The sequence below is a fragment of the Ictidomys tridecemlineatus genome, chromosome X (genome assembly GCF_052094955.1).
Source record: "Ictidomys tridecemlineatus isolate mIctTri1 chromosome X, mIctTri1.hap1, whole genome shotgun sequence".
NCBI classification, from domain to species: Eukaryota; Metazoa; Chordata; class Mammalia; order Rodentia; family Sciuridae; genus Ictidomys; species Ictidomys tridecemlineatus.
This window is the reverse complement of record NC_135493.1, coordinates 60369920-60397135: the sequence shown is the minus strand read 5'-3', so window position 1 is coordinate 60397135 and position 27216 is coordinate 60369920. Positions and strand designations below refer to the sequence as shown.

At 33.0% G+C, this 27216-nt stretch overlaps 1 protein-coding gene and 1 non-coding gene across 14 annotated transcripts in view; one reads left to right on the top strand and one right to left on the bottom strand.

The window, feature by feature from the left end:
- Positions 1-27216, top strand: part of Dach2 (dachshund family transcription factor 2) — a 488288-nt gene that overhangs the window by 302824 nt on the left and 158248 nt on the right. For all 13 annotated transcript variants that reach the window (XM_021728784.3, XM_021728781.3, XM_021728779.3 and 10 more), the window contains one exon: positions 19834-19965. In XM_021728784.3, coding sequence (XP_021584459.2) covers positions 19834-19965 — 132 coding nt within the window. The remainder of the gene's footprint in view (positions 1-19833; positions 19966-27216) is intronic.
- Positions 10328-10429, bottom strand: LOC120890998 (U6 spliceosomal RNA). Its single transcript, XR_005735443.1, has one exon. It is a non-coding gene; the product is annotated as a U6 spliceosomal RNA (small nuclear RNA).

The window sequence follows — 27216 nt, the reverse complement described above, 5'->3', positions numbered from 1 at the left end:
GCAGTTTAGACTTGGGGTACCGCTCTATGTAATACTATGTCTTCAATATTTCTTTCTTTCTTACAATTTTACAAAACTTTTTTTAAAAAAAGTATTTCTGAAGTGAGATAGAGCATCCCAAAGCCAATAATCTGTGCAAATGTCTTCTTTTCGAAGTCATCAATGAACAAGGGAAGATATGAAGGAAATCATTTTAACACTGTGTTAAAGACATCAGTTTATTTACTTCAGTATTCTACCTGTAATAAGAAGGTATTTTGAAAATTAGCCCATGAACTATGTGGCATTTACAACAAACTCTTGGTATTTTTTGCAAGCCATAGAATCAAACTGACATGGTTATTAAACAACCATGGTCCTTAGGATTTCAGATGCTGCATAATACACTCACCTCTCATTGTTTCCCCCAAACAAACTTTGCAAGTGAATTGAGAAATGAATAGGAAGATACAGTATCATTGTGCTTGGACTGATAATATAGTAATTTGCCTTAGTTACTGTACCATGAAATATTACATTACAGTAACTCTGATAGTTTAATCACATAAAAATGAAAATGCTTAGAGTTGTGCTAATGTAAGCATTGCATCAAATGCTTACAGCACCAAGTCATTTTAAACAAAGAAATTGCAATGTAGTTGAAAGGTAGATGTGAGTAAAAATTGTGCCTTTTTTCTTAAGGCTCTAGCTGCGGAAATATAAAATATTCCAAGTAAACACTGATCAAGTAGATTTTTTTAAATGTATATTTGTCCCCAAATTTTCATCATAATTTTAAAATTAGGAAATATATTAACCAAAATGAGCATACTTCTCTGATATATGTAACCACTGAACTTTCTAGTGATTAATTTTATTGGGAAAAATTACTGCAACATATATTGATTTATATTTACTGGCTGTTCTTCATAGGTTGGAAACTTAAACTCATATTGACATGTGAAACATAGTCATGAACAATTGAAAAATGACTTTCCATTTTGTTTTGTTACAAATACCCATGGAATCAATTAAAACAGTCAAATTTTACATTGTTTAGACCTGCAGTTTCTGAAATGTTTCATTTCTTTTCCCCCAACCCAATTATTTGGTAGTAAAGGTAAGATACTTTCAGTTAACTAGTAACTAGTACTTTATGGTCATATTTTTACAATGGAAAAGTTGGTTGCATTTAAAGTGTCACCTGAACAAAGGACTTGGATGACATCTTCTTTTTAAGGAGGTAACTGCTGAGACTCTCAGCTGCACTTGGTTCCCTGTCAGTTTCAGGAGTGGTATTGGCAATTGTTTTGAAACACAGAAGAATTCTTTTTCCAGGAGAATGAGGAAAGTAGCCTTCCCTAGATTCCTCACAGTCAAGCACAAGAAAAAATTATATCACAGAAGATAAATGATAAATCATAATGGCATGTTTTCTATATTTTACATGCTTCCCCTTATAGTGCTTTTTACCTTGAAGGATAGAAAAACAACCTACATATTTGCCTGAAATATTGGTCTGTTTTTTCTTTGATACTGGAATGCCAAACATATTGTAAATCCTCCGAGTCTCAAAAGTATTTTAATCTGAGCGTTCTATCCTCAGGACATTTAAATTTTGATTTATTCCAGAGAACTGTTACAAAGTTCTCTTATTTTCTCCACTGTGCCTTCTGTTTGTGATTGAGAAGGCTAGGGTGGGGGACTGAAAAGTGGGAATAGTGCAGGAGGGGAGTAAATTGCACTATATAATCTTTTGACAAGCAAAGAAAGTAAAAGAAAGGGGAGAAAGAGGATATCCTAATCTTCTCCATGTTTTTCAAAGACAAGTAGATTTGAGGGGATCTCCAATTCTGCGTAGCTGTCAGTTTTCAGTACAGAGAGTCCTTAATCTTTTTGATTGACATCCCCCTTTTTAGAGGCTAGTGTGACATAAGAACTATAGATCTGTCTTTTAATAAAGTTGAAATGTTTAAGATATGCTAAGAAGAGGCTGTTGTATATGATGTCTCTTTTGACCATTTTCTATTTCCCTCTGAACACTTGCTAATTCATTAATTTGCAAACCCCAGCTCTCATTGAAATCACAGAGCTTTGTGGTGATCATTTTCTTTAAAAAAATCCATGGAGTAAAGGCTTTTGATAAATGATGGGAAGCTGTCACCTAGAAAGCTCTTGTTGTATTGTTTTTTCAAACCATTGCAAGATGTAGATGCTTCTAGACAGCTTGCACCTGCAAAGAGAATTGGCACATTGAGATAATTATTAGGATCACTCAGAAAATAAGACGCAGTACTCTAAACTTCCACATTAATAATCTGTAAACATTAGAAAAAACATAATTGGGGAGGCAGGAACTTTCTAGACAAGTGGTTGATAAGTTAAATGGCTTAATTCTTCTCCTACTTTTCCAATAATGCTTCATATTGGATCCATGAGCCTAACTAAATTATTGCTATAGTGTTGTTACTCAATGAATTAATTAAACTTAACATTTTTCTTTTGTTCTTGCATTTTTATACTTAAAAAGAATCATGGAAAGAATAGAGCATTGGGGTTAGATAATTCTTTGTTTAAATATTTGCCCTATTGTTTATTTGCTCTGTGATATTGCCTAGGCTAGTCAATCTCTCCTATTCACACCTAACTCATTTCATAGTTGGCATAATAGTTTTTGCATTTTTATAGAGTTGTTTTGAAGATTAAGTGAGATCATACATATAAAAATTCTTAATATTTTTTGACATTTAGTCAAATAATTTGACATATTCATAAATTGTTGTCTTTTATTTTTCTTACTTCATCTCTGTCCAATGGTGAACTACAAAGTAGCAAACTTCTAGCTCTGGAAAATGTAAATAATAGAGCTTAAAATTAAGATACTTTTTGGCTGGGATTGTGTCTCAATGGTAGAGCGCTTGCCTCCAGGCACTGGGTTCGATTCTCAGCACCACATATAACTATATAAATAAAATAAAGATCCATCAACATCTAAAAATTGTTTTTAAAAATTTAGACACTTTGATATTTCCAAATAGGAGTGAACTCTGTGATATTTTTTTCTGAAGAATATTTCTTAAAAATTAGTTTTTGAGCTCCCTTTTACTAGTTTTGGAAAAGTATCATGAATATTGTACTATAGTGGTAATTTTAGATGAGGCAAATACATATAAAAATACTGCAATATCAGTTCAGAATGTAGGGATCTGTTTTACTAAACTTTATTAAATGCCAAAGTAATACAGGGCTATTCAAGCCTTGAGAAGAAAGCCAATTCACTTCAGTCATGATATCACCTAAAACTGAAGTATTATATAAAAACTAAACAATGCCAAATGGATTTGGCTGAGATCAAAAGCCAAATCTATTTCTTTTCTTTCATCTTCAGTGTTCCATTTCCTAGGAGTATGACCTTAGTCAAACATCTATTAAAGTTAGCTTTTGATCTCAACCCCATTTTTGGGGTAAAATAAAGTCAATCTTTAAATTTTTCTTCTAGAGACAATCACTCTATTGTGTTTTAATGTTCCAGTAGTGTGTGAGTAAATAGGATTCTCTGATATATGTGATAGAAGACTGGTTAAATGGGACAATCATTTTTGTGTTGGAGACAAGAATCAAAAGGAAGCATTCTTCAGAAGCTATTAACTGGGAAATAATCCCCCCAGGTTAGTAGAAACATGCTAACTGGTCAGTCTGCTGTCTTTTTAGGCCTTTTGATGAAAATGCTTTGTAATTTGATAACAGATTGTTAGTCATTTGTAATGTAATTTTCTCCTCACCAGTTAGCTACTTCTTGAATTGGGGAAAATAATTTTTCAACTTATGTTAAGTAATAATAGTGAATTTTCAAGATATTTTAAAGACACAAGAGACATAGCAGCATATTATGATTGACTTATTAGGCACACATTTGTCAATTACTCCCTACCTGTGAAACCCTATTCTAGAATCCTGTTCTGAGTACAAAACTGAGTAGGATTTAGTCAATGCCCTATATCAGCCTTCACAGCTTTTGTTTTAGTTAGAAAAATGAGACCTATTTATAAATATAATAATAAAAGCCTGAAAGTGATAAATATGTTCATATAAATGTGTCTATATAAAGTACTATAGGAAAGTTCAAAGAAAAGAAGAATTGTTTTATTCATGAGAATTTAAAAAATAGAATTTTTGGAGTTGATTTAATTTAACTTGGCCCTTAAAGATTGCTTAAGCTGCAGTGGGCAAAATAGGAGTAAATGTATTGCAGGCATAGAAAGATAAATCAGCAGAGATGAACAATTAGTATATTCATATGGGTAACAGTGTCCAGTATAGTTAGAGTAGTAGATATGTGATGGAAATGAATAGGAACTCTACCTATAAAGATGAATGGGGGACTGGGGGTTGTGGCTCAGTGGTAGAGCATTCGCCTAGCACATGCAGAGTGCTGAGTTCGATCCTCAGCACCACATAAAAATAAAATAAAGGTATTGTGTCCGACTAAAATTAAAACAAAATATTTTAAGAAATAAAGATGAATGGGGCAGATTGTAGGAAATTGTAGATATTAGATTACAAATTTAGAAGTTAGTTTTACAGGTCATTGACATCATTGGATACTTTTCAGGAATGTGAAAATATATTTTTCTTTATGAAAATATCACTAATAAATGACTATAGCATACACTGAAAAGGGACAGTCTAGAGGGTATCAGATCAATCAGGAAGTTCTTCAGGCAGTCTAAGAAAGAATATAAAAAGTGAATTTACATTGTTAGTATATCCACTTTAGACTTGTATTGTATTACCTTTAAGTTAATATTTCTTAATATCTGCTTTGGAAAATTAATTTTGTGTTGAAATTACTGGTACCAGGAATTCAAAATACATGTAAAATGCACTTTATCTATACAATCCAATTATTTCACATGGAACTTTCTAAAGTTCCTATTCTCCAAATTTATTTGCAACCAACCAAATTAAATTGATTTAAAAAATGTATCAATTTTACTGAGGTACATGGTGATTGTTTAAATAATAGCACATATAATTAAATTAAGAGCCTGTTTCTTAAAAATAAAGTAAAGAATAGTAACTAGTTAAGATAACCTGTAATTTGACAAAGAGTTAAAAGGTCTTCATTACTAGGATCCCGAACATAAAAAATGTTGACCTGGAAATTATACCTTTGACTCTGGAAAGCCCATGATTTATGTCAATCTGTTTGAACATGTTACTCTAATTTTCTGGAAACACAGTCTTTCCAAAACTATCAAAGACTCAGAATAAAATAGGAAAAGGAACAAATCAATTTAAATAAAGGGAAACAAACAGAACAGAGTTTGGTCAATGTCAATCTGGGATGATTTTTTCCCCTAATTTTCTGAGTTCTTAATATAAACTATCTTATTAATTGTGAAAAATAGCTATGGAAATTTGAAAAGTCACAAAAGATGGGGGTTTCTCATCTCATCATCTAGATGGCATAGGATTCCATTTATTGGGCTAGGCCTTTCCATCCTTATTTATCTCCTAGGTGTGTGTTTGCTTATTTCCAGAGATACTAGTTTTGAGTCAGACATAAAAATGTTTCAAATTCTGAAAATAAGAGGTTAGGAAATAGATAATTTTCTTTATGCTTTCTCTTTCATTTTATCCATGTGAGTTAGTGTACCTCTTTAGCAACATCAAGTTATAGGCTGCTAGTTGAAAAAAATGCTTTGAATCTTTCTGAATTTATTGTTAATAAGATTGCTGGAATTCAGGAAACCAGAAAGAATATTCCACCTTATAAATCATCCAACTATCCCATACCTCTATACAGAATACTTCTTACTGTTTGTGCAAATTGTGTGTGTGTGTGTGTGTGTGTGTGTGTGTGTGTGTGTGTGTGTGAGAGAGAGAGAGAGAGAGAGAGAGAGAGAGAGAGAGAGAGAGAGAGAAAGTCCCTCCTCAGTTAATGATCTGGCTCAATTATTTCATCTAGCATGATTTTTCTACTATTCCAGATTATTACTTCCTAAATATCAAATAATGATACTTTTGAAATTGATAGTATATTAGTCATGATTCTCTAGAGAAGCAGAACCAACAGGATATATATGTAGCTCAGAACAAGAGGGACTAGTGATGCAACCCCTGTCCATAGAAGGCCTGGAAAATCTCTGAAGAGTTGTTGGTCAGAGTCCCCTTTGGAAGAAAGAGTGAAGGAGCTGGAGCCTGATGTCTTCAGGCTACCGTGGAAGCAATCCAAAACTGCATCAAGAATTGAGCTTTGCCTTTGCTGCTCCTTTCTCCTCTTTCCACCTTCATGTTTCATCCAGGTACCCACCATATTGGACTGAGCTGCTTACAGATAGGTTGGGTATCCTCCTCAGTTTGCTATCCCACATGCCAATAATTTCTGGAAGCATCCTCATTGACACACCCAGAAGCCTCTTAATCACAGCCATCACCTAATCCGATCAAGATGTCAATTCACATTAACCACATTAATTTTCCTTTACACCTATCTATTATACTTGGTCAAAATGAATACTAGATGCTTGTAGTCTAAAAATGTCAGTTGAGTTTCTTATCAGAATATTCGCCACAGCAATTTCAGGAAAACCTAAATGCATTAAATATTTTACAGAGTTAGCGGCAAAAACACCTAATCCTGTGAGTGCTACTCTGAGAAAATAGACAGCTGTATTTGAAGCAGCTTTACATACAATATTGAAGAATTCTTGGCCATAACACACTAATAGTTAGATTTCCCTTTTATTTTTTTTTCTTAAACTGGGGATTGGACCAAGAGGCACTTTACACAGAACCACACCCCCAGTCCTTTTTATGTTTTAAATTTGTAACAGGGTCTCAGTAAGTTTCTTAGGTCTTCACAAAGTTGCTGAGGCTGGCTTCAAACTTGCTATCCTCTTGTCTCAGCATCCTGAGTAACTGAGATTACAGACATGCACCATTGCACCTGGCTAGTCAGGTTTTCCTTGTCCTAGAAACTCAGAGGGTGTCAATTTCCCCCCCTCATTTTTTGGTGCATGGCAGTTGCATATAATGTTGGGATTTGTTATTACATATTCATACATGTACACAATAACAATATAACTTGGCCAATATAGAGTATAGTAGTTTTTTTTTTATTTGTTTGCTTGTTTGGTTACCAGGGATTGAACTCAGGAGTACTCAACCACTGAGGCACTTCCCCAGCTCTAGTTTGTATTTTATTTAGAGCCAGGGTCTCACTGAATTGCTTAGTATCTTGCTTTTGCTGAGGCTGTCTTTGGACTTATGATCCTCCTACCTCAGCCTCCTGAGCCACTGGGATTGCAGGCATGTGCCACCACACCTGGCCAATACAGAGTGTAGTTTTAATATGAAAATAGTAATAACAAAAATATTTTGAATAATTTGACTATTAGAATAGGCTGATGAGTTTCAAAAGTGCCACAATATTGTTATTACACTGCATTTTATGAGGCAAAGTAACATAGGCTTTGAAAAATGATCTTAGCCATATATCATGGTCATGGAAGACCCAAGAACAAGTGCTATATTCTCATGTTATCTGTTTACTTACCCTGTAAGTCATATACCATTTGATCATTGTTGCTGATTGTTTCAGGTATCTTTTTAGCTATATATTCTGATATTTTGAGACACAGTTATCAATAATTATGCCTCAACCTACATACATATATAGAGATATACTATATATGTAAAAATTTATATAGAGATATATAGAGAAATTTATATATGGATAAAATCTTGGTCAAAATGAATACTAGATGCTTGACAAGGTATAAAGATTATACCTCAAAACATTTACACATATGTAGATATGTAGTGTATATGCAGAAGTTTAAATGTATTTTATATATGTAAATAAATATTATATAAAATATATTTATAAATATTATAATACATTTATATATAATTGTATATAGATATATAAATGCATTTTCTATGAATTTATAAATATACATTATTAAATATATTATCTATATACAAATATATATATGCACACTATATATCTATATATGTATGTGTAATTAAATATGCTTAGTATAGCAGGCATAATTTAGGCCTTTTCCAAAACCCCATGTTTTCTAAAGGCTGAAAATTAGTCTCTCATAATTAGTCTCCTAAAGATATTCTTTAAACAGAATACAGATATGTTCTGTCACAAAGTTTTTACATAACTGTTTTCCATATAATTTATTGCTTTGTTTTCTAAAACAGAGGTGTGAGATATACCACTTTAATAAACATAAAGCCTAAGCTAATGATAAAGAACATGTATAAAGACATGAGTTGGTGTGAATACACTTTATATATAACCAGAGAAATGAAAAATTATGCTCTATATGTGTTGAGAGCCACAGCCAAAGGGGCCCCAGCAAACTTCTAGCTGCCAGCAAACTTCCAGCTGCCGGCTGATGATCCAGCTGCCAGCAAACTTCCAGCTGCCGGCTGATGATTGGCTCACAGTGGCCCCAGCAACATCTAGCTGATTGGCTCCTCTGCGGTGATGTTCATTGGGCTGTTTCCCTGCCCTTCAGACTGCCAGCTGATGATTGGCTCACAGAGGCCCCAGCAACATCTAGCTGATTGGCTCCAAATGCCGCAGTCTGGCTGGGCACAATTCAGGAGCCACTTGTCAAAATAAACTAACTTTATTTTTAGAACTACAAACGCCAAACAAAACCGCTCCCCAGGGAAAAATCCCTCAGAGCCCAACTGCCACCACCGGCTTCCCACAAGCCTCTCACCCCCACACCAGCCTCTCAACCTCCCACAATCCTCCTGCTCTTGAGGCCGATTGGCTGGGTTGCGTGGGCAGAGCCAAAGAAGTCCCCCAATGAGCAGCTCCGTGGAGGAGCCAATCAGCTAGATGTTGCTGGGGCCGCTGTGAGCCAATCATCAGCTGGCAGTCTGAAGGGCAGGGAAACAGCCCAATGAACATCACCGCAGAGGAGCCAATCAGCTAGATGTTGCTGGGGCCACTGTGAGCCAATCATCAGCCGGCAGCTGGAAGTTTGCTGGCAGCTAGAAGTTTGCTGGGGCCCCTTTGGCTGTGGCTCTCAACATATATGTGTAATATGAATTGTCACGCATCCTGTCATATATAAAAAGTTAATAACAAAATTGAAAAAATAGACCCAGTTCTAGAGAAATTTGCATAAATGTTAGAATTGGGCAGTAGCTTTTTACTTTTACCTGGTGTTGTTTCTTCTCAATATGCATATGGTTATTCTATAATTATTATCTGTACAGCATCATGGACCTATGGCTGTGTCAGGCACCAGGAAATAGAAACATTAGGAGTAATACATAGTTTCTTCCAGTAAGGAGCTTAAAGCCACGATGAAAGATATTTGACTAATATAAAATGAATAAATGATGTCAGTAAGTGATAATTTTGAAAGTTCTGTATTCTCCTTGACTTATAATATGATACTTAAAGTGAAGTGATTCAGATAGGTGCATAACTATAGATAGCTATAGGTAATTCCAGTTTTAACATCTAGCCTTTATGATTCCTCCTGAAATATGTTTTTCCATCATAGCTGGGGCCAGGAAAGGATTATTCTATTTTTTCAGTTTCTTTCTAATTCTATATATTAAATATTTAGTTATCATAAACATAATGCAGACCATATTAAAAAGGCTGATTTTTGGAACAAATAATATTTGTAGATATTTTGTTGGATTATTTTTGGTGTTCTTTTAAGTAGTAAATAAATATCTGGAATAAAATGTCACAATAGTGAATGTAATCAACAACTATAACTTCCAAAACATTTTCTAATTTTCTGAAATGCCCATTTCAAAAAATATGTCAATAATTGAATTTTTGTTCTCAAAGCCATCTTTAGGAAAACTTAATTTTTTTATATATTTGAATTTTTCTATGTTATTTTCTCTTTCTCTCCCCTTTGTCTCCTCTTAATGCTAATTTGTACTATATGTCTCATTTTTCTGTGGTAGTGATACCTGCTACGGAACAATACTATATCAACTAAGTGTAGGCAACACTTCAGTTGATTACTCTTACTATCTGTTTGTAATTCAATTTGAATTGAGTTCATGGATTAGTACAATGTATTTTCAGCTTTATTCTAAGACTATGACTCATTTCTGAGGGTTTTGTCTATATAAGTTAAAGTTCAGATATTGCATGATTTATTGTATATATTCTTATACTATTGTTAGTAGTCCATACTTTTCTCATACAATGTTTGTACTGAAACTTTGAACAACTATGGTAGAAAACTAAGAATTTATCAGAGTACTAGAAGATAATGATTCTTTCCATCTTTTATAACACTGCTATTAGTTTTTGGTTATAAGTGATCACTGACTTGACCAAATGATTTTTATTGTGGTAAAATGTCTTATACAAGGGCCATTCTAATTTTCTCTGTATTGTTCCAATCTTTGTATATGTGCAGCTGAAGTGGGGAACAATATCTATATCTATATCTATATCTATATCTATATCTATATCTATATCTATATCTATATCTATATCTATATCTATATCTATATCTATATATAATTTTAAAGTCCCCAGAATCACTTTGAGAATAAGAATATTTTACTTTTTTCCTCTGGCTTAATGAATTTAAGACAGGTCTAAGAGGCCATGTTTAATGATAAAATTGCAGATAGATTTCTAATGGGTGTGGTGGTGTCTTTGAAGAAATTCTGTACTTGATGATGGGAGAGTTGAGGAAAGAGATTACTGATACTATTGTAGGGTGCCCGTCAATTCAGGTAGTCTCCCTGAATTCCTGGGATAACCCTTGGGAACACAATCTCATTCTAATTTCCTAAATTGGAGGTATTCAGTTACTCCAGTAAGTACTCTCTATCTAATGCATACTCTCACCTAGATTTATAATAAAATTTTCTGGAAATGCCACTACTGGTTTAACAATCACAGAGGCATAAACTGTCATGGCTACAAGATTCTTATGCTGTATCTTTAAATATCTAGGAACTATATAAAAATGCTCAAATAGTCACTTTAGGAAATGTATAACCTAATCGAATGTACACCTACTATTAGAAGAGTTTATATGCATCAAAAATTCTTTTTAAATATTTTAGGTGTAGATGGACACAATGCCTTTATTTATTTATTTATTTATTTTTATATAGTGCTGGGGATTGAGCCCAGTACCTCACACATGCTAGGCAAGTACTCTATCACTGAGCTATAATCCCAACCCAGGTTAAATATGCTTTAAAAAGAAAATGGTCTATTGAGAAGTACAGCAAGTTAATTGATAGTTTTCTTACTAAGTAAGTATAAAAAGCTGAAACTTTTCCAATTTAAAATGATTTCACCAGTATCAGGTATAACTCAATTAAATATACAGACATAGAAAAAAAAAATAGTCAAGGAAATTGTGTTGAGCTTATATCCTAGCTAAAAAATAATTAGTGCAATATCAATCAAAATGTGTTCTATATAATATTAATGTCTTAAGAGTTTATACTAGTTATCCTATTCTATGCTTCTTTAGGAAATTAATAGTAAGTATTATATCTGAAAAGCTTTTATTTTTTTATTGTTGGTTGTTCAAAACATTACATATTTCTTGATATATCATATTTCACACTTTGATTCAAGTGGGTTATGAACTCCCATTTTTACCCCATATACAGATTGCAGCATCACATCAGTTACACTTCCATTGGTTTACATATTGCCATACTAGTGACTGTTGTATTCTGCTGCCTTTCCTATCCTCTACTATCCCCCCTCCCCTCCCCTCCACTCCCCTCTTCTCTCTCTACCCCCTCTACTGTAATTCATTTCTCCTCCTTGTATTATTTTCCCCTTTCCCCTCACTTCCTCTTGTATGTAATTTTGTATAACCCTTAAAATTATCTACAATAAAGAAATCCAGACCTATCTAGATAACCTGAATTTAATATCCAATTTCAAATTTATTTGCTGTGTCACATTAGAACATTTATTGAGATTCTGTGCTTCAGTATTCTTATATAAAAATGGAAACAATAATGGTATTCCCTGCTTAAGGCTGGTATGGATATTAAATGACTTAATATAGGTAAAGAACTTAAAAGAATGTATGCTATATGGCTTAATTGCTATATAAGGTTTTTGTTATGAATCTAATGTTGTGTAATTTGGCTTTCAACTCCCTTACTTCTCTTCCTTCTTCCATTTTTAAAACAGGTTTTATTTTTAACTTTTTGTGTAATAAATAGTCAAATGGCACATAGGAAATGTATCACCTAATAGAATGTACACCTACTATTAGAAGAGTTTATATGTGTCAAAAATTTTTTTAAATGTTTTTGGAAAATGTGGATACAAATCAGTTTTGATAAATTGCTTAAATCTTGCTTATAATTTTAACAGTAGATGAAATGGGACTATTTGAAGAAATTACTTGACTTTCAAACTTTTAAATGCTTATTATGCATTTTCAGATGTCTATAAGAAAATAAGCAGTTGCTTAGCAACTTGGAATTTTGTTAGGCAGTTCAGGATGTGGAGCAGCAGTTTGTTCAAAATAGCAGCCAGGCTTCTCCTGGTCTCTGATTTGGTTGCCTCTCTGTAGTGCTGTGTTGCTTGCCCTGCCAAGGCTTCCTATGATTTCACTTTTTCTGCTCTATTCTGAACTGCAAATTCACTGTCTTATGTACATCCTCCAGTCTGTTGTCTTTATAGGGCAAGGTGAACTTTGGTACAGATGTGTTGTCTCCTTTCTTAATATCTATGTGTAATTCAAGCAAGTTTTCAAAATATCTTTGGCTATGTAAACAGCAGCTATCTAGGTTGTAAGAACTTCCCAAATTGTATTTTGTCAACATTTACCTCACAGCCATAGCATTGGACTAAGTAATTTTTTATGTTGTACTTATCCCTGAATGCCAAACTTAAGAACTATTGTAATATTGTACTGTAAGTACTTATATGTAGCTTCTCTGTTTTTAATTGTTTTTTTACTCTTAGATCCTATGGATTTCACCTTAGTTGCATTCTGAATCTTTTAGAGTCCAGGTATTTTTCTGAATATAGTTCAGAGCATTAACATCTCCTGAAAATAAACCTGAATACTACTTCTGCTTGGAAAAACTTATATATTGCCAATTGATTTATAGGGAATTTCAAAACTGTTACCACTAGATTCAATGTAGTATATCGCATTAACATTTCATATCACCAGATGTTTCATTATTCATATTGTAGTACATCATACTTGACCCAAAGTAGCTTTGAATTCAAATAACAAACAAGCCAACACAGGGTACTTGACAGGTAGACTGAAATAATGTGGCAGGTCTAAACTGCTTTTCATTTTTGGGAGGATATTATTAATTGGAATGCCTTGTCTCTTAATTTAATTAAATGTTTTTTTAAGTATAAAACCATATTGCAGTGAACTGACTTGCCATTTCATTTAATTAATTGAAAACCTCAAGATTTGATTACTCCTAGTTCTGCTTTAGTTAATTTACTTGTTCACAGTTTTGACAGAAAAGCTTTTAAACTAATGTGAAGGGATGGACACAGTATAACCAATTAGGAAATGCTAAATTTGCCTCACTTTTTGTTCAGTTCACTACTGAGGACTCAAACTTACTAATTTTTCCCTGTAAATATTATTGGAATTCATAGATTCCCCCCATACTTCTAGTGTAAGGACTACACATCACATGAAGTTGTAAGTCTAATGCTTGTTTACTATTGAGAAAGGAGTGCAAGAAATTTTTTTTTAAAAAAATGCATGAATAATAAAAGAAAAATCCTGCAGGTATTTCAAAGAACTATACAATGCAAAGGAAATTTCCATGTAATATTTGAAGGAACTTAAGGACAATGAAGTTCAGTTCCTTAATTTTGCATATGAATAAATGGAGGTACATAACATTTATGTGACACAATTTCTGCTTTTTTTCTTTTCAATGACTCATAGGGCAGTGATCCATTTCAATGGTTTTTTAAAAATATTTTGTTTTAGTTGTAGTTGGACACAATACCTTTACTTAATTTTTATATGATGCTGAGGATCAAACCCAGGGCCTCCCACATGCTAGGTGAATGCTTTACCGCTGAGCCACAACTCCAGCCCCCATTTTAGAGTATTTTTTAAAAAGTTAAAATCAAAATTATGAATGTGTGGATTATTGGACAAAGCACATAGGTGAAAAGTCATGACATGAGTTCCCTTTTTAACCCTACTACTGATTGGCTGTTATCTTAAGCCCCTCTCTCACTTTTCCTCTGTGGAACTGAGAGTTTTTACCTATAAAATCCAGAAACTGGTTTTGCTATTAAATGAAATTCTCACTCTTTAGTACTTTTCTCAATATTGTAATCCTGAAGTAGGACCTTCTATACTTCAAAACAATAGCAAAAAATCATATATAGACAATTATGATATGTGGGACTTTTTTCATACTTTTACACTGAATTTTAGGTTAAGAAAAGGGTGTGGAAAAATACGAAGTGAGGAAAGATTATTCATTCACAAACTTGTTTTGGAAAAACAGGATATACAGAAGCAGAAGGAAATCTGACCCTAATTATAACCAAACACAAAAATAATCTAAAAATGAATTAAACATAAAACCTGATAGAGTAATTTCTAGCAGAAAACATAGGGAAAATTCTTCTTGACACTGGGCTTGGCCATCATTTCTTTCAAATGATACCCAAAGCACAGGCAACAAAACAAAACACACAAGCATGACTACATCAACTAAATGGCTTCTGAAGAGAAAAGAATCAACATAGTGAAAATGCACCCTATAGAATAGGAGAAAATATTTTCAGACCATGAATCAGATAAAGGGATAATACATAAGAAGACACACACGTAGTATGAAAACATGTTCAAAATCAATAACTTCAGGGAAATACAAGTCAAAATCACAATAAACTATCACCTCATATCTGTTAGGATCTCTATTATTTATTTTAAAAATAAGAGTAGACAAGGATATGGAGAAATGTGAACTCTTGCACACTATTGCTGAAAATTTAAATTGGTGTATCCACTGGGGGAAGAGTATGTAGGTTCCTCAGATATTAAAAATAGATCTACCACATGACCCAACAATCTCAATTCTGAGTATATATCTAAAGGAGTCAACATTAAGATATTAAATATATATCTTAATTTCTAATTCATCTACAAATGTATTATTCATAATAGCAACCTAAATGTACACAAAAGTGTTGTGTTTGTGTGTGTGTGTGTGCGCGTGTGTATCATACAATGGAAAGTTATTCATCCTTGAAAAAGAAGGAAATGTTACCATTTATTAAAACATGGATAGGGTCTGGGGATGTGGCTCAAGTGGTAGCGCCCTCGCCTGGCATAGGTGCGGCCTGGGTTCAATCCTCAGCACCACATACAAACAAAGATGTTGTGTCTGCCAAAAACTAAAAAAATAAATATTAAAAATTCTCTCTCTCTCTCTCTCTCTCTCTCTCTCTCTCTCTTTATAAAAACATGGATAAACCTGGAAGATGTTATACTAAAGTGAAGATACAAAGGAACAAATATTTTAGTATATCACTTACCTGATGATTCTAAAATATTGAGACTCAGAACTGGTGAACAAAATAGACATTGTCATGACCCAGGGGGAGAGGAAACAGGGACCTATTAGTCAAAGTACAAAGTTTTGCATACTTTAAATTTTTCTAAAATAGATCTTATATTAAGTGTTCTTAACATTCATGAAAAATAATACAGTGCATGAGAGGAATATTATTGAGATAAATGACAAGTTTATGGCATTGATTGTTCTGATAGTTTCATTGGGTTTGTACTTACCTCCAAAGTCATCTGTTTTAGTCAGCTTTTTCGCCACTGTGACTGAAAAGACCTAATAAGTACAATTAGAAGAGGAGAAGTTTATTTTGTGGCTCACAGTTTCAGAACTCTTAGTCCATAGGTGGCCTACTCCATTACTTAGGGCCTAAGATGAGGCAGAACATCATGGTGGAATAGTGTGACAGAGACAAACAGCTTAGGGCATGGCCACCCAGAAGAAGTGAGAAAGAGAGAGCTCTCCTCATCACAACAAGTATAAATCCCAAAGGCATCACTCCAAGGATCTACCTCCTCCAGCCACACACTACCTGCCTATAGTCACCACCCAGTTAAACCCTATCAGGGTAATAATGCACTGATTAGGTCAAAACTCTCATAACCCAGTTATTTCACCTCTAAACACTTTTTAGCCTTGATTTACACATGAGCTTTTGGGGAACACCTAACATCAAATTGTATACATTGTATATTTATAGCCTTTTTTATGTCAGTCATGCCTCAATACAGTGTTTTAATAAGAAAGAGTAAATCCAATAATTTAATAAATGTTAATTACAAAAGGGAAATATGGAGTACCTTAAAAGTTGTGCACTTTCACATGCTAAATAATTACAGTAGCTAGAATTTAATCCAATAAAAAACTTGATGAACAAGAATGGAAGGTACTAAGGTTACAGAAGTAAATATTCAAATATTTGAAAGTGAAAAATGTGTTTCTTCAATAACACTGAATCTCTGTCTTTTCAAATCTATTTTATTAATTTAAATATATGTGCTTTGAACATAATATAAAATAAGCATTATTTTCAGAATCAAAGATGTATGTCTAGATATTTACTTATAATTATGTAACTTCACTTTTAAAAGCATCTTTTCATTCTCATTATACTTACGATTTTCTAGTTTTCTGATCCAAGCTGATATCTTGGATCCCAAGTAAAATTTAACTAACTCACAAATTTAGCTTTAACAATTATTGTCTTTATATACTCTCAAGGATGCATTTTGAAAACTTGTGGACAGTTGCTGATTATTTTCTTTTAAATCCTTCAGTGGTACACCAAGAGAGACCCTGAAAATAAGAATATAACTTGTTGTGGGGCAGGTCTCTCAGAAAACACATAAAGTCCCAGTTTTGTCCAAACCAGAGTGTTTATTTAGCCAGCTGGCTGTTGACTTCTCCCCACAGGATCCATAACTATCTTTGCAAGGAACTGCCCCAAGCCTGAGCATTTTAGGATACTTAAAGGCAAAAACCACATCTGGGTTGACATAGCTGCAAGCAAGCAAGTACAGAAGCTGAACTGGGCAGTTAGTGAAACAATGCAATGGGTACATTGGTATTTCCCAGGGGACTTTCCAGGTTGGCATAGCAGCAAGCAAGCAGAGGGAAGTGGCTCAAAATGACTTTAGTTCAGTATATGTTAGAGAATGGTTACTTATGTTTAAATAATCAACCATTGACAAGGCACATCACCCAAGAAAAATGGAAACCAAAGAGAACAATTTTACATTGTATAAGAATTACTATTTTGTGTTGCCAAGTATGTTATGATAGGTAACTATTAATGGGTACAGAGGCAGGGCTTTCCCATGGGAGAAGCATTTCTTACTTAATATGGAGTCTCATGGTAAAATGGAGAATGGAGTCTGTTTGGTCATTGCCCATATAGCCTGGCCCATAACATAACTCATCAGTTGAATAAAAGATCAAATTTCAGTGAGAACAACAAAGAAACCATTACATATTTTCTATTGCTTCACTGTGCTTGATTGTGTATTTATCTAAAAACATATATATTTAGGCACTGCATTGAAGACTTACCAAACAGAATTTAAGGATTTCATAAAACTCTTTGCAATATAGACATGAGGCAATATAAAATATAGAAGTTATAAACTAGGTCTCTATACTTTGAATCAAGTAAGGAGATACAGAAAGATAACTAACAATATATAACTATATGCGTCACGTGAATTTTGTCACTCAGAGGTTTTCATTAAATGATTTTAGAGCTTATTTAGCACTTTAACAAGCATGTTTAAGAAATGGACTTTTACTCCATCTCTTCTCTTAAATAAATGACCCATGAGATCACTGCGAGATTCAGTTTCCTTATCTGCAATACAAAAATATTGAACTAGATAGCTCCTAAATTTTTTGTGTGATAATATGATATGATTCTTTATACCTTAATATTACCTTATTAATATTGATCACTGACTTTTTTCAATATTATAAAATAGAATTTGCTTACAAAAATATATACATATTAATATTTGCTATCTTTTCTGTAAATTAAAAGTATGTGGGGACTCTTGTTCATTAATTTTCTTAATTTGAGTGTGTTAAGACACTTATTTTATCTGAAACTCCTTCTCTACAAGAAGTTTAAATTTTGTCAACTGTTATTTTTTATCAAGTAGAAGCCACTTATTGTTTACAGAAATTCATATTTACAATATAAATAGTGAAATAAATATTAATTATTGTCAGAATTCAATTCTGAGGAGTTTATACAAATTCTAAAAATTTTTCTGATACATTTTTCATTAAGATTACTCAGCCCTGTTTTTCCTGGGAAGGTTCTCTTTGATTAAATCATTGACATCATTATTTTCTGCCCAGAATTACTCTTGAGGCCAGGAGAGGTCATTTGGAGGAATTCAGTAAAGATAAATTAAATATGGCAATAAAACCTCTGGGATTGTAGAGAATGTACACATGTATGTCATCAGTTTATAAACTAAAGCAATTTTCTTTCAAATCATTTTTTGCCATGATTTAGAGACAAACCATGTGGTGAATATTTTGATTCACTGAAAAATTTTTTTGCAGGGTAGAGTATGGATCAACAAATTAAAACTGTATTATTCTCCAGAACATTCAGAGATAGGTGTACTAGGCTGAATCTGCTTTTATTTATGCTTTTTGTAGGGATTTACTCTGCCTCTTAGAATCAGGATCTTCTAGTGACAATTACATTTTGTTTTGCAACAACTGATATTCTCCATATTTCTTGGACTTGCATTTTACATGGTAGAATAGATCTTGCAGAACTCTGAAATACTATTTAAATAAATCTGCCAGATTTTTCTCCTATTGTTCAGTGTAATAATCTACTAATAGATGGTTGAGAATTTGGAGTATATCTAAAAAAAAAATAAGTTGAATTCACCAGATACTTTGGAGGGCACAGTTGGAGTATGGGTTCATCTACTCTTTTTACTACTTGTTCCCTTATATATTTTTGTGGTACTGCCTGATATAGACTTTCTAGGAGAAAGAATTTCAAACATATATGATACCTTTTCTTTATTTCTATTCTTCCTTCATAATAATAAGTGGATTTTTAAAATAACTTCCATACAATACGAAATAATATAATTATACCACAGGGACTGATCATAAAGATGACAAGCCATTTTTTTCACTTATTTGTTTCCTCATTTTATAAGTATGAGGTATGTAAGAGGGTGAAAGACCTACATGAATGCTTCCTTCTTCCCTGCTCTAGGCTGAGTCTCCTAGGCTAGGCATTCTATCCTTTAGCAGAAGTGTCAAGAAGAATGTATTGTAGAAAGGGTTCCTTGCAGCATTTCAGGGCACTTTCTCTGATAATATTGTTTTAAACTACTTAATATTGTTGTTTTTATTAAGTGAAAATTAATGCATTAATGAAAATTAATGCATACTGAATTCTGTTTAAAACAAAAGTCCAGAGTTCTAGGCAGATACTAGAAAGCATTATCAAAAGCCTTAGAATATTTCAAACAATTGGCATTTTACTTATCTCTGTTTTTCTGTGTCTTAAATTGGAGATCAGACCCATACTTATCCTCTTTTGTAAATTTTAATGCTGTCCATTGTAATATAAAGGAATTACATTTTGAAAATTACCTTATTAAAATATTCATAATTTCAACATTGATTTTAATTTTGGCTTGTATTGTATAGCATAGTCCTACTAAATAAATGTATTTAGCTTTTAATTACATTAAGAAATGGTCCCAATTTTAAATGGGATGATTCTGGTTTTAGGTATAACTGCTGCAGCAATGGCTGAAGCAATGAAACTGCAGAAGATGAAACTCATGGCTATGAACACACTTCAGGGAAATGGAAGCCAAAATGGGACTGAATCAGAGGCTGATGATCTTAATTCTAACACAGGTAAGTATATTCAGGGATCCTGAAAAAGTGACTGTCCTTTTTTGAGGGGCGGGGGAGAAGTGGAATTACGAAGGAGGAAGAAATATATATACGTTGATTACAAACAATTGCTTCAGACGATACTTAACCCTATTGATAACTTGTGCACTGAATCTAGAAAATGATTAGAGATCACAATCTTATTTCAGAAACATTCCATTATCTCCATTGTTTTGTTGCAGTTGAATTGAATTCTGATTTGTACAGTGCTAGTCAATCAATGTACTTTCTGTATGCTAAAGCCTGCCCTATTATTGCAGCTTCACCCCAGGTTTCTTATTCCATTTGTATCTAAATAATTCATATTTATTAAGTATACACAATGTACAATAGTTAAACAGCAATAGGGCAATATGTTGGTACTCTGAGGACAGAAGACAAGAGTCACTGGATTTCAAATGTGTACAATCTAAGGAAAGAGATAAAAATATACATATATCCTGGTGTGGTGGCACATGCCTGTAATTCCAGCAACTCAATAGGCTGAGGCAAGAGGATCACAAGTTTAAGGCCAGTCTCAGCAACTTAGCAGTTCCCTAATCAACTTAGCCAGACCCTGTATCGAAATAAAAAGGGGTGGGAATGAGGTTCAGTGGTTAAGCAACCCTGGGTTCAATCCCAGGTACCCCACCCCTACAAATGTAAAAATATGAATATACCACAGTGAATTTCACCTTTATGTGTAGCTCTAAAATACCAGATAAAAACTGTAATTAAATTGAAGGAAATCAAATACAGTACTGAAAGAAGAACAGGGGGAAGGAGGAGGGGAGGGAAGAGGAAGTACAGGGCACTTCAGTGGAGCAAATTATATTTCATGCATATATGTTTATGTCGAATGAACCTAAAGGTTATATACAACTATAGTGAACTAATAAAACATGAAAATAAAAATGAATCAATGTATAAAATATACTCTTGAGATAAAATGTGACAAAAGCAACATGATAAATAAAGTACTATGAGAATATAAAGAGAAGAAATTTCTAAATAAATCAGAAAAATATTCATGTATACGGTGAGGTATTTGAGTAGGAGATGATGTTAAAGTGAAACTCAGAAAATGGATGGCTTTAAATGATGTTTTAAATAGATAGGACTATTCCCCTAGGTAACCATTTCTAAATTGTGGTTTTCAGAATCTCTTATATTGTGTCTAAGATATTGAGGAAATTGTTGTGTTTGATTACTAGTAAGTTTTAATAAACATTTTTAGGTCAACTCTAGAGCTCCCGTTATTTACAATGTTATTGACAAAGATTTCTAAATTTGAATTTTGGATGTCTTAGTGACTTGAAATAATTAAGCCTTATCCCACAGATGATACTTTAGGATAAGAAATTGGGTCATCAAGTAGCTGGGTAAGGAAAGAGCTAGCACTGAGACATATTCTCTTGGTCTTTTTGTTTAACCATTATATTTCTTTAATGTTTGAATTGATTTTCTAGTATAATCTAAGGTACATAGTTTCTTTCTTTGGTATTACATCTCAATCAATAATTCTAGACAAGGAGATGCGCTGGTAAAAGAACTTGTCCTTAATTTGGTATGACCCATTTTCTATTCATGATTTAGTCTAAAGTGTATTCTGGATATTATAGTTTTGACTATATCTCTGATAGTTTTTTTATATTCTCTTTTTTTTTCATTAAGTGAGGTATAGAAAACAAATGTTTCACTAGATTTCTAAAATTGTCTCCAATAATCAAGTTATAAAATTTCTGTTAGACCTACAAATATTCCAAGCAATTAAATGCTTTAAAATTTTGCTTTCATTTTAAATGTAAGCTTGATGACTTAAATCCCAGCTCTGAAATTGTGCTGAGTGAATATTTCCCTTTGTTTTCCTCATGGGAAGCTTTTGTTTCTATAAGGCACAACTAAAGACAGAAATGAATGGTCTCTGTTCACTTCATTTATTTGTGGCTATATGGACATTTTACCTGAGAAAATTTTGGCTTTTATAAGCCATTTTCATTATGATCTATGTGACCAGAAAAAAATTTTAAAGGATTTTTCTTCTTTTAAATTTCAGATGGTGCATGTTCTGTTTTAAATGCCATATTGTGACAGCATTGCTATTCAATTTCATCACAGTGACTAGTTGCTAAATCTCCAGAAGGCAAATTATAGCAGCTATAAAAAGATACCAAATATTCAATTAAAATATTTCTGTTGGTGTTAATATGTTTACCTATCTTGACATTTTAAAAAGAATCACATTCTATTTTTTTGCATATTCCTTGTAACTTCTTATTCCAATATCCATTTCCATTGACTCTTGCCATTTATTTATGGAAGTCCTAGCATTTATTTGTTTGTGATAGATTTTTATCAAAATATGTATTAAATATCATGTTCTACACACTTCAATTCCACAGGAAAATGTACAAAAAGGAAACACATTCCTAGAAGTTATAATATCAATCATTATTCATTTTCTTCTTCACAAAACAACCAAAGTAGTCATAGTTCCCAAACTCTTATGATCTAAGAAAATAAACAGGACACTGACCTGAAAATGTAGGAAGCTTGTGTTAAATTGAAATGGAAGAAAAGAAGTCTCCCTTTGGAAGTTTTTATATACCCTCATATTTCATTGAAATTGATATTTTTGATGGATTCTGTAAGAGCAGAGATAAGAGAGAGGATAATGGAATTAATAACATTAAGCTTTAAAAGGTAAAGCAAACATAGATGTTAGAAGATTTCTAGGCAAGAATAGCATTTTCTCTTTTGAAGACAGACCTATAGTTTCTTTGATTCAAGGTTTTGTTTAATAGCTTCTGTAATGGCTGCACCATGACTCTGCATCAAGATTTCAGCATGAATAACAACCTGTTCGTGTTTCATTTAGCTCCAAATGAGAAATTCTGTCTTTTATTGTTTTAGGAAATTAGTCTGTGTACTATTGCTCCTGTAGCTTTATAATTAATCACTAAAGGTTATGGCTGTGGAGAGTTTGTGGGAAATAGATGCCTGAATGATTATAATTGTAGCTGTCAAATTGGAAATATAATTATAGACCAGCACGTCCTTTTTAAAATCTATGACAAAAACTTTGAGGGTTACCCATTTACATGTAGAAATACATGGATTATTTTTAACTGTGTTTCTTATTTCAGGAAGAACTGTGCACCATAAGTCCTCTGGAGAGTCTTAGACTATAACCATGTAAATCTTTATCCTCTGAGTCTCTGCTTATTCTGACTTTTGTGTTGATTTAGCTTCTGTGGAGCAGATGTTTTTTGTCTTTTAGAAATGTAGAGTATTTTGTCTTTTAGAAAATACAGTTTACAGTGGAAATAACTGAAGTTGGTTAACTTGCAAGTTTGAATTTGAAAATCCCAAGATTATCTTTTTTCTTTGTTATCCAAACACCTCATTAGATATGGAGCAAGATGTTTCTAGAGAATCAAATTAGGCACGCTTGTTTTTATTAAATCTTGACACCAAAAACTGCTTTTAGGTTTTCCTCTTAGAATTGTAAACTTTTGCTGTTCTTTTCTACTTCTGTGCCTCTGGCCCCTTTATAAGAAATGTAAACCAGGAGAGCTTATTGTATTTTTCAAGACCCTTTTAAAAACTTATTCCAACAGGAATTATTGTGTCTACTCTTAATACTTCATGTAGTAGATTAAGGATTTATTGTTTTGTCAGTGTTATTAAGGTAAGTTTCTATGAAAGTACCTCAGAGTTAAGCCTTTGCATACCTCTTCTTCACAATGAATAATTTAAAATAATGTCTTCTTTCCTTACAGATCTTATTTATCAACCCATAATCATTCTAGTATTTCATTCAAAGCCTCCACCTTCCTCTTGATCTCAGATAGGCTATTAATCCAAAGTGTTAAATGCCAATTCTAAGGGAGGATCTAAGCTGTATGAATTTAATTTGCTTTCTGTGTCTTATACTTCTTGAATGTGTCTGAGATTTTGTACATTTGAGCTAGATTCCTAGCTCTATTACAGTTTTGTTCTGAAATTTTAAACAAGTCTCTTTCTCTTCATACCTTAGTTATAATGAATGAGTTTTGTATAATTATATTGGATTTAAGTTGTAATTATCATTTTTTTGTGATTCTTGAACCTCATTGGTTGATCCCCATCTTCTCTTTTTATTCTTTTCACTTAATGGGTACTCTTTTGAATCTAGAGCTCTTATAGTCCACACTATTTCTTTCTTTTGGGGGAGGGGGCGTACCAGGCATTGAACTCAGGGGCACTCAATCACTAAGCCATATCCCCAGCCCTATTTTGCATTTTATTTAGATACAGGGTCTCCATGAGTTGCTTAGCACCTTGCTGTTGCTGAGGTTGACTTTGAACTCATACTTCTCCTGCCTCAGCCTCGCAAACTGCTGGGATTATAAGTGTGCACCACCGTGACCAGCCAACCTATTTATTTCTTACTGGGTCTTCCACTCTGTGTTGTCACTTCAGATTCTGAACAAATCCTCAAAATTTTTACATTGGTGTCTCCTGATCAAAATCTGCTCTATTTTTCAGGCACTAATAGAAATGTCTTCCCTGCACTTGAGATCTAGGAGACTTTGCTGTATAATTGTCCATAATTAACTTTAATCCATGGGTGACCACTCTTTGACTGTCCCTTTTCTGCCTCCTATCTCCTGGGAACACTATCTAAGTGTGTGACCTGTTTGGATATTCACAGTTTATTGATGATCCAATTGTTTAGACAGGTCTCAAAAACCTTGATAAAGTCAAAATAAATTATATCTACTGCTTCACCTTTGTTTCTCAGGCTGTTGTTTTTTCACAGAAGGGAGATTAGATTTGCTTAAAAAAGCTTGGTCTTTAGGAAGCCATGCTGGGTATTACCCATCATACTGTTCTTTTCAAAGTATTTGGAAATTGATTAGTACTACATTCCAGGACATATATCTTATTTTTACAGACTACATACGAACAGATAAAACAAATACCAGAAAAGAAAAAATGTAAGGAATAGTTCTTGAAGTAGGCCAAGATATATAGAATATTATCCTTTCTGTGAAGCCTTTGAGGAAATTATTATAGTTAGTTGACATATTTGTGCTAGTTGGAATATAGTGCTCACAAATGGAGTTTACAATAAGTTAAGAGTATATTTATAATTTCATGATTCATGAACTAATGATAACTTCACAAAATTAAATAGTAATGTGCTTATTACAGTGCCAAATTTCAGAGACTAATTTATATAATATGTGATTTTGAGTATCAAATAATTAAAATAATGTTTATTATGCACTGTCATGATTGTTCCTATTGTCTTCATAAAAAGCAGTTTAATAAACATAATTTTACATAGCATTGGACACATTATTATCCAGTATTTAATGGTTTTCACTTTATAGTGGACAAACTAGTATATGGGTCTTGGAAATAATCACTCTTTTGTTCTAAATCCTAATTCTCTATAGTTCTATGGTACTCAGACATCAACAATACTGCAGTCATGGATATGACCTGTACATATAATGAACCTAATGAATACACTGAGCCCAAGTTCAACAGATACTTGTGCCATTATCTGAAGGTTTGAAAGATCTCTGACATGCAAAGTGAGTTTTTAATGCAGTATCACATACCATAAAATTCACCCCATTTAAATGCACAATTCAGTGTGTTTAGTACATTTACAGAATTATACAAGTGTTATCATGGTCTAATTCCAGATTTTTTTGATCAGTCTTACCCATTTTCCACCAACTTTCAGCCCCAGGAAGCTACTAATCTACTAATGCATTGTGTTATTTCTTATGCAAATGAAATCATACATTATGTGACCTCTTGTGTATGACCTCTTTTATATAGCATAATGTTTTCAAAGTTCACCTGTATTGCAACATGTCTCAGAAATTAGTTTCATTTCATGCCAATACTATTAAGTCATTTGAATGTACTAAATTTTACTTAACCATTTATCTATTGATAAAAATTTAAGTTGTTCCCACTTTGGGGGCATTGTACATAATACTGTGTCAATAGCCATGTGCAGATATTTTTGGGGAGGATATATGCATTTATTTCTCATGAGTATGTTCCTAGGAGTGGAATTGCTGGATCAAATGATAATTCTGTGTTTAACACTTTGAGAAAATGCCAGAGTGGCTGCAACATTTTGTATTCCTGAAGAGAATTTTGTGTATTATATATGGAAAGATTGGCTTAAAATTAAATTTAGATTAATTATGCATTTCTGGATACTCTGTATTATGTTTTGTACAACTTTTGTGACATTCCAACATTATAGTTACCCTTTATAGAGGCAACCTGATCCTGCAAAGCAGCAGAAACTCTATAGCCTCTAGGAATGTTAAGAAGGTCAAAGGTTGTGACTTTAAAGAAAAATTCAAGAAGTGAAATATGATCATTTGGTTGATGTAGGGAGAGGGGTGTTGACCTCTGACTTTTCTAAAGCTTATTGTATATCAATACAGAGCAGGAAAATAAATCATACCACAAAGGTTTATCATAACAATACCAACACTTTTGTAGATGAAATCATCATAAAATAGTTTGGCATTCTAACCATTAGCTGTTCATATTTGGGGGTGAGTTTGTTTAGTGGGAAATAATAAGAGTGGAAAGGTAATACTATCTGGAATAAAACATATCTATATGACTCCAAGGAGTGAATGGTGGAAATTTTGGAAGTTTTTTTCTGCAGAAATGGTATGGCCAGGGGCATGAGGAGAAAAGAAAAAGGAAATCCTAAGGAGATAGTCATTGTGTCAATTACCTTAATGTACACCACTCCTGGGTTTAGATAAATTCTCAAGGTATTTATTATATTGTCTTAGGATTTTTCCCTTCTTTCCTGGCTTCCCATGGAGATTTGGGACTGGATCTTAAGCCTTAAAACAGTTAATATTTGAGAGCCCTTCCAAAGGAATTATCACACTCAAAATTACACAAGAATCTATCTGTCTATCTATCTATCTATCCATCCATCCTCCATTCATCTATATCACAAACATATATACCATTTATCTCTATATAAATATATCATAGGGATAAAATGATAATGCTTACAAATGGATACTTATCCAAATGTAATATATTCCTGCTTAAATTATATTAATAATCATGCAGTAAAATATAGATTGAAGAGAAAAACAAAATCTCAGTACACACAATGAAAATAAGGATATCTATAGGAATAAAAAAGTATAGTTAGAGAAACCAACTGTAAAGGCACCAGGC